We start from the raw sequence: 15,414 nt of genomic DNA on the forward strand, positions 1-15,414 counted from the left end.
TTGCAGATCCACTTCAAGCCGAAGCTGGCATCTCTAAAACGGTACCAGAGCAACGCGGTTACAACCTAAAGTAGTCTAGACGCGTACCGCGTAAAGAGGCGCACGGACCACGATATCACCCGAAGGAGACTAATGTACAATGTAACAGGAAGGTGCTTCTCGTTTGAAAGGTCGCAATAGTTCAATTGTTTGTATAAATAACAGAGCGTGGCTGGAATCCAAGTACCCTTCCTATGCGAACAACGAGTGTCTCGTAAGATTGTCCCCAAAGGCGCTATTGAATTCAGTGCGCTCGGCGGCCCCATCATGGCTGCACCTGGAAACCCGCCTTTTCTCCCACCTTCGTTCTTGCCGTCGTTATAGCAACCGGGGAATTTCCGTCCAATTGCAAGGAAAGTGGGTTCTGTTTTCAATTTAGTTAGGGACGATCGCGTCTGTGTCGCAGTGCTTGATTTGTGGCTCATAAAGACCATATTGATGCGCATCACTGACGAGCCGCTCAATTGTCAGCCAACTTCTACAGCATCTTGTGTTTTGGTATCATTTGCCAGACTCTTTCGGTTCAACTTTATTCTTCTCTAGCCAGTCCTCGTCCATGCGCCTCTTCGCCAACAAAAGATTGTTCGCGCCGCAATAAACATCGCCCTACCCAACCAGGTCCTACCCTATCCCAGTGCTCCGCATTTTGAGATCCCTCACCTTATAACATCCTGTATGGCACGGTCCGAGGGTTAGATTATCATTGTATACTATTTCCTATCTCTTCGTCAACAATGGATCACGCATGGCTTGATTCATTGTCTGAGGATTGGGTTTCCCAGCCCAGATCCGACAATTCACATGCCCAACTTCCAACCTTTTCTTCGCCGAGCAGCTCGCGACGCGCAAGCGTACGAGAGCAGCTCAGCAAAATGCCACGACCAAACCCAAACAGTAGCAGGTTGCGACCCACCAATCACGACGATGGCCCGCATGCACTGAGCGAAAGGAGCTCCAACGAGATCAACATCCCCGGATCACAATGCGCTCCATCGAAACTGTCGCAAGGGATCAAGGCCTCTCAGCGGGGACGCCATCTCAGTCGGTCTGTGTCTGCCTCAACCACGGCGTCCGTGATCCATAATACAGTGCAACACAAGTCTTTGAGCGCGTCTCCTCTGAAGAGCAGAGATCAGGTGCCGGAGTGGAAGAGAAGATTACTATATGGCGAGATCGCATATGGCGAATCCAAAGATCTGTTCAGCTCAGCCGGAACGGGACTGGAGAACATGTTTCGACCACCTGCACCGGTGGCGCCTGAGGCAGACACGCCACCAGACGACACGGTGAACGAGACGACCTTACCTTCAAGTCCCCCTCCATACCGAAGACGCCAGTTCGACGATCATGACCCCGATATCACATTTGAGTCATCAGGCAATGATTTCTCGGCAATACCGGCCCCTCGCGTTAGAGAAATGAAGTACAAGAGGAATGATGAATCTTTCGCGCAATTTAACCGACCTGACGGCTCGACCGCGGAGCGCAGTCTCCACGCGCAGGAGACTGCCAGTAGAGAGGCCAGTGAAACATCTTTCACCTCGATGAGCGCAAAGTTTCGAATGGAAGCGTCGCGTAAAGCCAGTGGGAAAAGTGACGTGCGTAATGAGCACTTCAGCCCCATATTGATATCGCGCCGCAACGCCGAGGATGGTAGAGTCAGCTTTGCTCCCGTTGATCTTCCCGCAGATCAACTTCAAAAAAAGCTAGAGAAGTTGAGGCAAAACCAGATGCTACTCGACTCTGAGCCTGACAGTAGCCTGGACCAGGGGCTCAGCACTGCTGGCGATGACCAGGATCCTGAAGACACGGACGATTATGCGAGGCACGGCGGCTTCCTCAACGTGCGTCGGGGTGGTCGCTCCGCTGAAGATTCTTTCCAACACCGACTATTGAGTCCTCCGTTGAACACGGATACTTCAGAAATGCTACCCGAGTCATCGCTTCAGGCTAGTACACCGAAGCAGTTCCCTACGATTCGCACAGAGCGCTTTGCGTCTGTCAACAGAAAGGAGAGACCGAACACACCTCCAAGCCCTGTCCAACCACGGGGGCCCAACCCTAGCCCAGAGAAGCAGCTCCAGCCACCGCAAGCCAAGAGCGGAAGTCCTCTGAAGCTTTTCGGGCCGTACGATACATTCACAAACCAGACTTTACTACGACGAATCAGTCAGTTTGAGGACCAGATGGCTGACAGCCCCGAGCGCTCAATCGACCAATCAGCCCAGCGTTCAAATGAAGAAATTCCCTCCACCAGGCCCGAGTTCAAACATGGACTCCCGTCAGGCTCCAGTTCCAGGAGAGCCCAAGAAGTCAGTCAGGCTCATTACGAAACTCTGGGAGCTGTGAACAAGTTTGGCTCCGGTGAACTGGATGATTACACTTTCAACGAAGACATCTCGCTGTATTCCAGCGAACGGTCTCAAATGGACAACGATAAGGAGAATGTGGCACCAGAGGAAAACCCCTTGCCCCCGAGTAAACCCATCAAATTCGACATCAGTCACCATTCCGCTACCTCTAACGGAGGATATCTCATGGTTAGACGCAGTCGGCAGAAGTCGAGCGCTACAGCCCCTTCTTCGAGGCCCTCATTCATAAGTTCCGCATCACACTTAAATTCCCGGCCCGGCAACTCATCGGAAACAAGCTCTGCGGGCTATAGAGTCCAAGCAACTCCCCAGAGAGATATTTCGGAGGCCAAAAGACCGCGCACCTCGCCTTCAAAAGATCCAACGCCAAAACGAAGGCGAACCCTCCATCGATCTGACATCGCATACGGAATGGAAGAACGGCCTGCGGCTATCGAGTCGGTTCTGTCATCTCATTACCAGATGCAGTCCGCAATGGCCAAAAAGCGAATGGACGCACGTCTAGGTGACGCCCAACCGCCAGCTCACCCAACGGTTATGTCTATGCGCCAAATCCTCCGCCCACGCACGCCAACGCCGAGTCAAAGATCATCAACTCAGCGCGAAAGGGCGCCGCTTGCAGATATCAATTTCAGTGCTGACAGTCTCGAAAATGGATCATCCTTGGAGGGTTCCCAGATTCTCGTACAAGACTTTGCCATCGAGGGATCACGGAAAACATCTATCAAGACTGAGGATTTTTTCATCGAGGCAAACAAGATTATGGCAATGATCAGAAACAAAGCACGACCGAATGGACTCAACAGTGTCGAAGAATCAGAGGCCGAAGGGAACGTCGTTACTCCGGATGAACTGGAGGATTCATACCAGGAATCGACCAGGGAGCCCTTTTCGCGGCCGCCAAGCCGGGAAGGTCGACCTGTGCCCCGAATGCCTGCGCGACAGGAGGACCCAGAACTCATCAATCGCTTGAGGAAGTATGAGGAAGATAGCGAGATGGGAGATCTCATTGCCTACTCTATACGATCTATGGGACTAGCCAGGGAAGCTGTTGAAGAGGAGACCAAGCTCGCTCAATCTGTGCAGGAGAGTATAAGAAGCAGTGAGATGCGCCACAGCACCCAAGCCGTCGACGAAATCATCAGTGATCTATCCAACGTCAGAATTTCGCGCAACCCGGACGCCCCTGCAAGTTCAGCACACGCTGACTTTCCTTCGCAAGGGTCTCGCTATTCCGGCTCCTCCTCTAGTCATTCTATGCCCACGGTGTCATCGCAGGGTTCCGACTCGAGAAGACTTATTGTGCCCGACTTGGTGACAGGTCTCATTGGAGAAAAGGTCGGTAACATGGTGTTGGACAAGGAGAACAAGGTCTGGATGAAGATGAAGACGCCCAAGCCGGCGTCAAAATCAAGGAACTTCCTTCCCTCAGAAGACAGCGAGGAAGATCCCTTCGCCAGTATACCTGATCTTTCAGTCGACGTCAACAGAGAAAATGAGAACCTTGGACTGAAAACAGCGCCACTCGACGACCTGGAGCAATTCGTGCAAGATGAGTTCTCTCCAGCTCCATCTTCAGTGAAAAAGTCTCGGGATGCTAAGAGCATTATGAGCCATACCAAGGAGACTTTCACAAGGATCCAGCAAACTCTGAGGGCAAGTGGCGGTGGGGACGACGAAGATATCGAGCATGAAATAACAATTCACGAGGACCGAATGCAGAGATCCAGTCCTAGTCGGCGGAGAAATCTAACCATTACCTTCTCGTCGCCAATCGCCTCAATTATCCAGGATGTGATGCCTCAGCAGTCAGACGAGACCAATGCAGGTGACGAGTCCAGCGTGATGGACCAATCAGTTGGTGATATTACTGCTGAATCTCTAAGAAGGGGACGACGTGTCAATGTGGCACGGGCAGTGGGTACGAATTCAAACAAGTCCAGGTCAAGAAGTCGCTCTGAGGGTGCTGCCAGGAGAAGTCTGTCTGTCAGGGGACGCGCGTTCATGCCTCGTCCGATTTCTCGGATCGACGAACAGGACGAAGAAGGGGCTTCAGAGCGAGGCTCACCGAAGCAACGCCAGGTCAGCATACGTGGCGAATCCACCATCGTTGGGCCAGACGAGCATGAAAAGTGCAAGACAAGCGTGAGCTTCATCATTACCACCCCAGGTCCAACAAGACATCTGCCGCCCCCTACTGCGACTCCCACGATCGGGCGCCATGTAGGGACTTATTCCCTGAGCCCCTTGTCAGACTTCACTATGAATCAAGCCGACCAGTCATGTGGTCTGGAAGTCAGCTACGTTGTAGGAGACAACTATCTCGTCACTGGTGATGGATCAAAGAACATCATGTCACAGGCGATTCGGAATTTGGTTGAGAAGATTACCGAGGTGGAGCCTTATGAACCAGACTGGGATGCGATGCCAGTATTGGAAATCAACGACAAGCAACTGAAGAGCCTGCACAAGCTGGATGAGTTCTGTGGCAACATAATCACCCTTGACGCGTCGAACAACTCAATCCGTCACTTGGACGGTGTGCCTGAAAGCGTTCGCAACTTGAAGTTGTCGCACAACCACATCTCAGAGCTGGCGGCGTGGGGCCACCTGATGAATCTGCAATACCTCGACATATCGGACAACCAGATTACCAGTCTGCATGCCTTCAAGGAGCTAGTTCACCTGCGCAGTCTCCGTGCCGACAACAACCAGATCACTAGCTTGGATGGCATCAAATTTCATGACAGCTTGCAAGTCCTCCGGGTTCGAGCCAATTTGATTGAGCACGTTGATTTGGATGGGACGAGAATGGAGCGGCTAACTGAGCTTGACTTGGAAGGAAACCAGATTAGCACAATCCGGAACATCGAGCAACTGCCTTCTCTGTCAACCTTGAATGTCGAACACAACCAACTTTCGTCTTTCGGACCCACAATGAACCAAACCATGACATGTCTCAAGTATCTCAAGTTGTCTCATAATGCCCTCACTACTCTTGACCTCTCTGCGTTCCCTGCCATTCGCCTACTGCATGCAGATCGCAACCACATCACAGCTCTCACGGGGTTTCGCCGTGCGCAACGGCTGGACAGCCTGTCTCTGCGGGAACAAAAAGGCAGCGTTCCGCTCGACCCCTCCTTCCTGACTTCAGCGTACGAAGTTCGTAAGCTATACCTCTCGGGCAACTTACTCACGACCTTCAATCCACTCGTCGACTTCCTTAACCTCCAATATCTGGAGCTTGCAAACTGTGGTTTGCAGTCTCTGTCCGACAACTTCGGCCAGTTGATGCCGAACCTGCGGACTCTGAACCTGAACTTCAATGCGATTGAAGATCTCTCCCCATTGCGCTACATCCCGAGACTGAAGAAGCTACTCGTGACAGGCAACCGACTGGACGTATCGACAGGGGTGATCGATATTCTGGCAGAGTTTCCACATCTAAGCAAATTGGATACTAGGGACAACCCGTCCACATTGGGGTTTTATCCGCCCCTTCAGAGCCTTGTTCCTCTTGAGCAGGATGCAGATTACAATCCCTTCGTATTGCCGGAGGCGAACACAGAACGAGACGAGATATATGCAGCAAGGTTGGATCTCGGAACCAAGAAGAGGAGGCGCTTGTATGAGATCATGCTCACGCAACGCTGCCAAAAACTAAAGGTGTTGGACGGACTCCCTGTGGATAGACAGAAGATCAAGAGAAAGGATGCAGTTTGGGAGACACTGGTGGAGTCTGGTGCTGTCTCGGAGAAGCAGAGAAGTGAGAGTGATTCAAAGCAGAGCGTCAAAGGCGAATAAGACTTCGGGTGAGCCGAGCGAGTCTTCATGTGAGGAGGAGTTAATATGTGGAGGCGGTGTCGTGTCGAGGGCCGCTAGGAGGTTTCGCGTGTGTATTAGTATGGAATTTTGCGCTTGTGTCGGAGTCTTGATTTGCATTGTTGGACTGGTTCGGAAACTGGAAATGGCCTTCTTAAAAGAGCCCCGGTTGGTGTTGGCTACATTGTTTGACCTGTAGGATTAGAAGGCATGCGTGGCATGGTAACGTTAATGAGATGATGAGACTGGGGAATGCGAGTATTAAATATAATTAGCAGACGGAGTATTCCAGTGACTCTGTAGATCTCATCCGTCAAGGTTTAATGTTGGAACAGGTCAGCCTTTCTTTGAAGTGATTGCCGTTGAAGCGCGTTATTCGCCAGATGCCGTGACCAGCGCGAATGGAAAAGATGAGCTCTCCCCGCAGGCACAACACCAAGGACAAGGAGGTTGATTTCAACGCAATATTGAGGACCGACATTCGTTGTTAGTAGAAAGGTCTAACGAAGGGTCCGAATGACATTCATAGCTAAGATATATACGGAATGCGGACCGCGACACAGATGGAATCCTTCACGGGACCTTTGTGGGCTCACGGCAACTCAGGGAAACGGCCGCAATAGTATGTTTGGCGCTATTCGAATATCATCCACTTATAAAAGCTTATCGAGGTCGTTAACACTTGTCATCTGATATTCGAGAATGCCATCTTTCTAGCTCCAAAGGAGGCCAAAATAGAAGAAGAATGTTGCAATTCTCAAGAATCGGCGGGAAAAGAGGAATATCTTGGCCTTGTAGATAAAGTAGCATACTTCAAGCTCAAATCCGCACATTGTAGAGTGATATTACGTCAAGGCTAGAGCTCCGTAACCAGCTAGACCATCCAATGCATGCCCAGGGGTCATATGATATTCACCTAAGTATCAAGAATAATAGAAGATAAGTCTCATGGTGTCGACTGCTATGTGAAGCGTACTTGACGGAAGAGCGTTTCCTAATATGCTTGAAGTGAAACCTCAGTGACCATCCTGTGAGATTCTCACTGATAATAATGGGACAACTCGGTCGAGAATTTGGTTCAATAAGGATGACTCCCTTTGGTGGAATACTGCAATGCTTGGTCTATGTTCCTGCTCAACCTGCCACCTGCCTCATCAGACCATGTCGCCTCCTTTTCCCCTTAGTCAACCCTTTGACAACACAGGTGAATAAAGGTACGCGCGACACCAGCAAACGGCGCCTGCCTTAGCAGTGAGAAGCCTTGTTGCCAACCCAGATATGTAGCTGCTTATAAGACGGTGAAATCCAAGTGACTTTAGCAAGACGCGTCCAGACGCGACTGAGGAAGACAATTTAGTCACGCGCTCAACACAGCATGCCACCTTGCAGGCAGGTAGAAACATTCGTATCAGGACCTTCATGCAAATATTGGCAGACCCATCTTAAGAATGTACATGGATAGCATTCGGTATTCTTCTGCCAAACTTGTTACTACTAACAACTCAACTTCTCACTTACCAGCTACAGCACTGGTTCGTTCCTGCGATTCCCCCCCCTTCGCCGAGCAACGCGACATTAGGCATCGTATTGGGGACCATCTCAGGGCACACTTTCACCTGCTCACCTATCTTCTAAACACGACGATCCATAAATTTTGATCGTCCGCTCCTCGTCAGCTTTGATCACCACTATCCTGGTTCAAAATGGTCAAACCAACAACCGCTTTCACCGGCCTCAACCCGGAGCAAGTCCAGTGGGTCAAGGTAAGCTCGAGTCGATCATTATTGAATCCGAAAACATGTCCAAACTAACGTCATGTAGGCCCTCATCCAGTCTATGCGTCAGACCAATGAGGCGAAACAGGCTAAGGATGCGTCGCAGCCCGAGCATGAAGAGAAGGGGAAGGGGAAGACCAAGCCAGCCAAGTACTACAAGAAGTCCAAAGAGTACAACAAGGTGAACGACGCCGAAACCATCAAAGAGGAGCCGACCAACGACTCGCCTGGGAAGACCAAGGAGAACGACGAGCCCAAGAAGGCGAAGCAGGTTGGAGAAACTCGCAAGGGGAAGAAGGCCAGAGGTGTCAAGAAGGCGAAGCAGGCAGCCGACTCTGAGCACATGCAGAACGTTCAAGAGGACCAGAATCAGGCGATTATACCCGTGGAGGCGCGGAAGCTCAATTGGGTCCGCGTCCCGGTCCCAGGGGCAAAGCAGGCTGAAGATGCCGACAATGGTGATGAGACTAAGAAGACTGTTGAGAACGTCTGCGTTGAGGACCTTGCTCACAAGCAGGCCAGCTTGACCAAGTGGCTCCTCTTGAGACGCAAGGTAAGTCAGCCTTCCCAGGCTTTTTGCAAGTAAGAGGCTCTAACAATGCCCAAGTGGACACGCGACAAGGAGTCTCGCAGACTTTCCCAAAGCCAGCCCAAGACCAAGTCGTGCCGCAACTGCGATAGCTTGTTCTGCACTAGCGAGAACGACGATTTGGCTTGCCGATATCACCCTGGTAAGTGCAGCATTAAAGTAACAAGTCAACACGTTGGCAGCCGATTTACTCCATATATAGGCACGATCAAGCGATTGAGTTGGGAGATCGGCGCTCCCCACTTCCACACGGGACCCGATGGTCACTACCACGTGGAGGACCTCGAGAACTGGCCGCACCTGTTCCGCTGGAGTTGCTGCAGCAAGCGCCTCGACAAAAGCGAGGGCTGCAACACCAGAAAGCATGAGGCTGTTGAGGCGTAAGCTGAGCGAGTGGTTGGAGATGTCGAGATGCTATGGCAGGATGTGCTTTTGCTCATGTAGATGTGTGGATGCGGATGACCTACGGGTGGATGCAAGTGGACTGGTATTGCATCTCCTGGATTTGAGTCAAGATGGTGGATTAGTTGGCATAGCGACTTTGGCCTATCTGACGGCTTACGTGAATGCAAGGAGCTGCAGTACCTACCCAGGTGATACGCAATGAGAAATTGATGCAATTAGACGGTAATTTGGTCAATTATCGTACTTGCCCGTCTATGATGATGTATACCGTATATACGTCCTTTCTTTATCCCGTTTTGTTCTCTGAGTATGTATGAGTTGTGCCACCCCAGCGTGTCTATGGCAGCCTTGTAATGAAACCGGCATATTGGTCGTCCCTCCTAAATGTGTTACAGGTGCAAAGCCACTCATCGCACCAAACTCACGTTGGGTTGCACGTCTCCTACAAAGTAAGCTGGCCCATGAGACTTTGACGACGCCTGGCTCGGTCTTATCTTGGAAATTCAACTGTCCTCAACTGATCCCGGTATCCTTCACTCTCAACATACCCACCACGACCCGTGTAGAGCAGCATGCACATAAGTAATACTTGTTTCGCTCCCTAGTCTAAACCGTAATCTTGGCTTCACTCTTCGGCCCCCTAACTCCAAAAATCGTACTTCCAACCCTAACCTCCCCACTTCCCAACGCAATCGCCCCCTCAAAATCTTCACTCATCCCCATGCTCAACTCCAGTTCCCTCCCATCCAACCTCAACTCTTTAACCACCAAATCCCGCTGCTCCCTCAAACACACAAAATCCTCATTCTCGTTCTCGGGGGTTGTAGCCACGCTCCGTGCAATGGCGCCGATGGTCATCAAACCTAAAAGGTGCAGATTGGGCGCCTGCTCGATGATGCGGCAGAGGGATACGGTTTCCGCGCCGGGGGAACAGCCGGATTTAGATTCCTCGCCGGATGTGTTGACTTGTACGTGGATGTTGAGTTTAGGGACGTCGGGGGAGGTGGATAGGAGTTTGCCCCGGTACTCGTCGAGGAGTTGGGCTTTTTTGGGGGTGTCAACGCTGGAGACACAGAAGAGGTTGGGAATTTTGGCGAGGGATTTGCAGTGGCCTGTGATTGTGTGTAAATGAAATGTGCATATGAAGTGGTTTCTTGTTGGGTTAGGGGACGAGATTCTCGGACAAGGTGATGGAGGAATTCAAGGCGGCTAGTAGTGATTTGACTTAAACACCCCGGGGACCAATCACTCCCATCGCGCTCCAGGTTACTGAAAGTGTCACTCAAGATGAGCGTCCTGCGGTGTCAAGGCTTCCCAAGCTCAAGCTTGACCGCATTGCAACAACTGTCATTAAACTGGCAAAAAAGCATACCAGACTGAAGCCCTCCGATAAAGTGCCACTGGATACTCTTCGGCAGCAACTCCGCCTTCTGGCTCAGCTCCTGGGCATAGTTCTCGCCAAAGTGCAAATGCGACGTCGGAGGCTGACTCAAAGCCAAGATATCATTTGCCGGCTTCAACTTGGAAACCGCGACAAGGCGGACCTGTATATAAAATGAGCATAATTCGACAACATATAACATTATGCGCGCGACATGGAGACAGTGCGTGCATAGTGTTCCCAATGGCAAGTGAGATGGCATACATTTCTGCCCTTGGCAGCGGCGGCAGCCCGCTCACTGACGCCAGCAAGCTGTGAGATTAGAGCCGCGGCTCTGGTAGGTTCGATTTTCATTTCCGGTTCATCACTCATTTTCAAAAGATATCCGAAGATGAGAGGTCCGGAAAATTAGATTGGGAGAGAGAAATGCAAGTCGTCATGAGACTGGGCCTCAGGCGAAGTCCGAACTTTTGGTGCTGGCGGGGCCGTACAGTGCACACTGTACGGCTGCGCTGGCCAGGCCGAAGAAATCTGTGGATGCCAGCTGCTTTTACCGAAGTGCCAACAACAATAAGGTGTCATGGCAAACCCCTATTCTGAGGCCGGTAAGAATTTTGTACCGTTAAAAGCTCAAAGACGTTGAATTTTACTATTTTGTCTTATCTTTCTATGGCAGTTCCCTATTTTCCTTTACACCAAAGAACCTCGTCCACCAACACTACGTAGCGCATTCTTCTGCTCTGGGTTGATGTCAACCTTCGGCAGTTGCTTCTTACCCGACGCAGCTGGCGCCTCTAAGAAGCCAATGGCAACCAAATATGCCAGATACTGTCCCATAATTTCCTCAGTAACCCCTGCTCCCCTTGACAAGTCCTGTCCCGTGAACTCGGAATCCGACTTCAATGCCTGCACTGCGTTTTTATCATCCATCTCGGGAGCGATCGTCTCGGCGGGCAGATCGGTGGTAGCGAAGTGGAAAAGACCAAGCCTACACTATGTTAGAAATTCGTTCCGGACACGTATCGTGGGGCATCAAAACTTACAATGCGTGTTGTTCCTTGCTCGTATCGCCGACGTACTTCTGCATGCTTTCGCTCCATTCACTGTATTGTGTCTCTGGCACATTGTAACCGTAGGTCTCAAGAGTTCCCAGGTATTCTTGGAAGGTCAAGCGAGGGTGACCGGTGACTTGTGCCACGCCAAGAGGGGTTTGAGGGGGGCTAAATGCCGAGGCAACAATCACTCTAGCAACATGGTCAACAGGTACCATATTGACAGTGTTCTGGATCTGAGGTCGGGATCCCAGCTGGATGCAGCCCTTGGCCATGCGAATAAGGAAATCGTCCGTGTTGGTGACACCGGATCTTGAATCACCCAGGATATATCCAGGGCGGATGATGGTACCGGCCAGACCTCGGAGGCCTGCTGTCCGCACAAGGTACTCTCCTACCCACTTCGACTGACCATAACCAGTGCCCAAACCCGTGGCACTACCGGAAAGTTCATCCTCCTCCTGCACACCAGTGCCACCTTGCTTGACCGATTCTTGCGATAGCTTGACATAGTGCGGTGTGTCGAGAACAGACGTAGACGACACAAAAGCCAGTTGCTTGGGCTTGCCCAGGGCGCAAAGCGTCAGAATGTCCAGCGTACCCTGGACATTTGCCGGCTTGAGGCTGGAGTAAGGAAGAACCCAGTGTACTTGTGCACCGTTGTGAATGACTACGTCGACTTCATTCGCAAGTCGATCAAATCTTTCTTCCGAAAGGCCCAACCTAGGCTCGCCAAGACTTCCAGTGACTGCAGATATTCTTGTCTTCCATGAATCCTCCCACACGCCGTAGGCCGCACAAGATCTTTGAACTCGATCCATGGCTTCCGCCTTGTTCTTTGCCCGGACATGGACAATTACTCGTGTTTGGAGCTTTGGACGGGCTAGGAGGTCCCGCAAGAGGTAGGCTCCCAGGAACCCAGTGGCACCAGTAAGGAACACAGTAAGGTTGTTTGAACCCGTGATGGTCCCTCCAGCGTTAGGGAAATGAGCAGGAAGATTCAGCAGCAATAACTTCGCGTCCGCAGCATAATCTTCGCCCTGTTCTGCTTCACTACTGCCATGTGGCGTAGACACCTTTCGCTCGATCTCGGCGGCGAAAGCACCCAGTGTTGGGTTTCGGAAGACGCTGTTCATGGTAAGGCTGATACCAGGCCACTTTTTGTTGATCTGGAAGAGCATTTGTTGGGCAAGAATACTGTGGCCGCCAATGTCGAAGAAGTTGTCTGTGGGAACGATTGGCCGCTTGACCAGATTCCTCCAAGTTGCCGCCATTTCCTTCTCGGTTTCCGTCATGGGCACATCTACATTGACGTGTGCCTCGTTGAGTGCCGCATCGAGGTCCGCAGACTCTTTCAAGGGAAGCGCAGGTTTGTCCTTCTTGCCATTTGGATTCAGGGGGAACTTCTCGAGCGGGATAAGAGCCTCGGGAATCGCGTAACTTGGTAGCTTCGTCTTCAGGTATTTCTTGATCTCCTCCGCAAGGGGCCAGAACCGACGAATCCTTCCAGCTATGCCTTCACCGGACGTGTCGTCTTCCTTGCCATGCTCTTGCAGCCAGGCTGACCACTTCTGCATGTCGGGGACGACGTAACTGACCAAGTACGAGGAGAAGTCCTCCTTCTTTCGTACGAGCGTAAGGTTATCCATGACCATATCGTGATCCGCCAGATACTTGTCGATTTCACCCAGCTCGATACGGAATCCGCGAATCTTGACCTGATCGTCTGCTCGGCCAACACATTCAACGTCTCCACTAGGCATGTAGCGTCCGAGATCACCAGACCGGTACATCCGATCGCGGGGCCCCTTGTAGAACTGGCGCCATGGCTCCTCCTCGACTGATTTTGCAGTTTGCTTGTCCTTCTCTACCCATTGTGAGTTGTCTACAAACCAGCTCTGGACAAACTTAGTTTCGTTGAGCTGTTTTGTGAGCTCGTCAGCACCCAGGTAGCCTTCTGCTAGACCACCGGCGCGGACATAGATCTCACCAATTTCGCCCACACCGCAGATTCTGTTGCGGTTCTCACGGTCAACAACCAGCAATTGGACATCCTTCATACCTGTTCCTGCTGGGATAACGTTGCCCATGTTATCGAGATACTCTGGGTCCGCCTTACGGCTCGGCAGTTCAAAGTAGCTGACAGCCTAAGTTACTGTCAGTAATTGCGTATTATGTAGCATATATAACGGCCTCACTCTTTGCGTCTGATCATAAGTTTAAGTTAGCAAATGATCCCTTTAGACGTTGAGGAAGTGAACTGGGAGGGGTGGTCACGTCTCAGAAGGTACACCCCCTTAGAAAACCAAGTAAAAGGGGACCAAAACTGACCTCGGTAGTTCCGTACATGTTCACAATAAAGCAATTCTCCGCTAGTCTCTGCAAAGCCTTGCACTCGCGTTTAATGAGGATATCACCAACGAAGAACGCATGATGGAGAGCTGGAAACTCTGCACTGGCACCTCCAACCAGGATCTGGCCCATGGCTGGGGTCAAGTGCGCAACGGTAGCACCATGCTCCCGCATCCATTCCGCAAGTCTCTCGTGCTGAATATCCTCCTTTGAGGGCACCAAAATCTGGGCACCGAGAAAAAGGGGGGTGAAGATATCTCGTTGAATAGGGTCATGGGCTATACCGCTCAACATGGTGATCTTATCGTCCGCCGTAAGCTTGAAACGCTCTGCCATCCAGTCGAAGTAGTAGGCCAAAGAGTAATGCCGCCCTCGCACACCTTTGGGTCGACCTTCTGATCCAGAAGTAAACGACAAAGTTGGAGTCGAATCAGGTCCGACGAGGATACCAGGCCCGTTCTCTTTCAAGCTAGCCTGGTCCGCGAGAACGTCCTTCCCATTTATACTGCCTCCAAGTAGCGTTCCGTCATCCTTCAGTTCCAAAGCCGGGACCTCGGTGCGTAATTCAAGAGTTTCTGAGATGAATGCGCGAACTTTGTCCGAGATTTGTCCAGCCTCCTGGGTGGCCTTGTCGATAACCACCAATGCCCGGGGTCGGGCAACGTCGAGATAGATGATCTGTCTATCTGGGGGATATGATGGGTCAATGACGGAAAATGTAGCGCCAGCTTTCAAAATGCCCATGACGGCAACCACGAGATCAACGCCTCTGTGGCTGTATGACATGACCACCTCATCGCGCTGAACACCGGCCTGAACCAGGTGGTGTGCCAAGACGTTTGACGCCTCATCGATCTGACGATACAGAAATTCTCTCCTCGGCGAGAAGGACGAGGCTGTCTCAACTACACACAGGCGGTCTGGGTGCTTTTTGGCATTCTTAGAAAATATGTCTTGAATTGCTCCTCTGAAGGCAGACCAGTGTAGGTCGCACGTGGGATCAGGAAGATCCATGGAGGACGGTAAGGATGGCCTCAGTGGAATTTGGATTTCTGAAATGAAGGGATATTTTTTAGGACCAACTTCTCATGGCGACAAGTCCGGCACGTTTAAAAGTTGGTCATCTGCGGGTGGTGAAAGAGTCATACTGGGCTTAAGTGAGTTCCAAGGATATGGGCGGTGCCGTAATACTTTTGAAAATGTGGCTCCGGTTTTCGCATTCAGATTCTCGTGCGGCTGGCTGCCAAAGCTTGTATCGATATTCTGCTTCATTGTTTGAGGTCTAAAACTTTGATGCCACAGCTCGGCACATTACTGGAATAATTCAAGATGACAAATGCCAACTGACATGTTTCCAAGATTACAGAGGCCATCGTGCAACGACTGTTCTCTCTGCTATTCTCAAATTTGTTAACTTGGTGGCTTGTGTTAAGTCACGTCAGGGTGTACTAAATAACCGGCGGCACAACTGCTAGATACTCCCTAATTCATACTAGATCACAGAACTTTAGATACTACGTGACGAGGCCAGTATAAACGATAATTCTAATGATGCATACATGACATCGGATTACGACAATTGCTTCAGTTATACACACTTTTCAACCACAAGCTCGATGGTATCGGC

At 51.1% G+C, this 15,414-nt stretch overlaps 4 protein-coding genes across 4 annotated transcripts; 2 read left to right on the top strand and 2 right to left on the bottom strand.

Moving 5' to 3' along the window:
• Positions 1-773: 773 nt before the first annotated feature.
• On the top strand, positions 774-6,215 carry BCR38DRAFT_461783 (uncharacterized protein; the record flags this gene model as incomplete). The annotated part of the gene is made up of 2 exons (XM_040862559.1): positions 774-2,268; positions 2,383-6,215. The coding sequence occupies 2 exons, from the start codon at positions 774-776 to the stop codon at positions 6,213-6,215; spliced, it is 5,328 nt and encodes a 1,775-aa protein (XP_040709976.1).
• Positions 6,216-7,936: 1,721 nt separating this feature from the next.
• BCR38DRAFT_414649 (uncharacterized protein) lies at positions 7,937-9,204 on the top strand (the record flags this gene model as incomplete). The annotated part of the gene is made up of 5 exons (XM_040858955.1): positions 7,937-7,996; positions 8,055-8,561; positions 8,616-8,739; positions 8,800-8,977; positions 9,042-9,204. 5 exons carry the CDS (start codon positions 7,937-7,939, stop codon positions 9,202-9,204), a joined length of 1,032 nt encoding a protein of 343 aa, XP_040709977.1.
• Positions 9,205-9,241: 37 nt separating this feature from the next.
• On the bottom strand, positions 9,242-10,804 carry BCR38DRAFT_451531 (uncharacterized protein). The gene is made up of 3 exons (XM_040861468.1): positions 10,648-10,804; positions 10,375-10,546; positions 9,242-10,114 (listed from the first exon to the last, which is right to left on the bottom strand). The coding sequence occupies exons 1-3, from the start codon at positions 10,753-10,755 to the stop codon at positions 9,609-9,611; spliced, it is 786 nt and encodes a 261-aa protein (XP_040709978.1). The 5' UTR covers positions 10,756-10,804; the 3' UTR covers positions 9,242-9,608.
• Positions 10,805-11,013: 209 nt separating this feature from the next.
• BCR38DRAFT_451532 (L-aminoadipate-semialdehyde dehydrogenase-like protein large subunit) lies at positions 11,014-15,000 on the bottom strand. Its single transcript, XM_040861469.1, has 4 exons — positions 13,767-15,000; positions 13,634-13,642; positions 11,427-13,582; positions 11,014-11,371 (listed from the first exon to the last, which is right to left on the bottom strand). Exons 1-4 carry the CDS (start codon positions 14,799-14,801, stop codon positions 11,074-11,076), a joined length of 3,498 nt encoding a protein of 1,165 aa, XP_040709979.1. The 5' UTR covers positions 14,802-15,000; the 3' UTR covers positions 11,014-11,073.
• Positions 15,001-15,414: the final 414 nt, after the last annotated feature.

This window comes from Pseudomassariella vexata, assembly GCF_002105095.1.
Source record: "Pseudomassariella vexata strain CBS 129021 chromosome Unknown BCR38scaffold_24, whole genome shotgun sequence".
NCBI classification, from domain to species: Eukaryota; Fungi; Ascomycota; class Sordariomycetes; order Amphisphaeriales; family Pseudomassariaceae; genus Pseudomassariella; species Pseudomassariella vexata.

Coding starts and splice junctions, on each gene's coding strand:
- BCR38DRAFT_451531 (XM_040861468.1), bottom strand. CDS start 10,755: ATGAGTGATGAACCGGAAATGAAAATCGAACCTACCAGAGCCGCGGCT. Junction 10,547..10,647: donor CCGCTGCCAAGGGCAGAAAT/GTATGCCATCTC, acceptor TTTTATATACAG/GTCCGCCTTGTCGCGGTTTC. Junction 10,115..10,374: donor TATCGGAGGGCTTCAGTCTG/GTATGCTTTTTT, acceptor ACACAATCACAG/GCCACTGCAAATCCCTCGCC.
- BCR38DRAFT_451532 (XM_040861469.1), bottom strand. CDS start 14,801: ATGGATCTTCCTGATCCCACGTGCGACCTACACTGGTCTGCCTTCAGA. Junction 11,372..11,426: donor AGCAAGGAACAACACGCATT/GTAAGTTTTGAT, acceptor AACATAGTGTAG/GCTTGGTCTTTTCCACTTCG.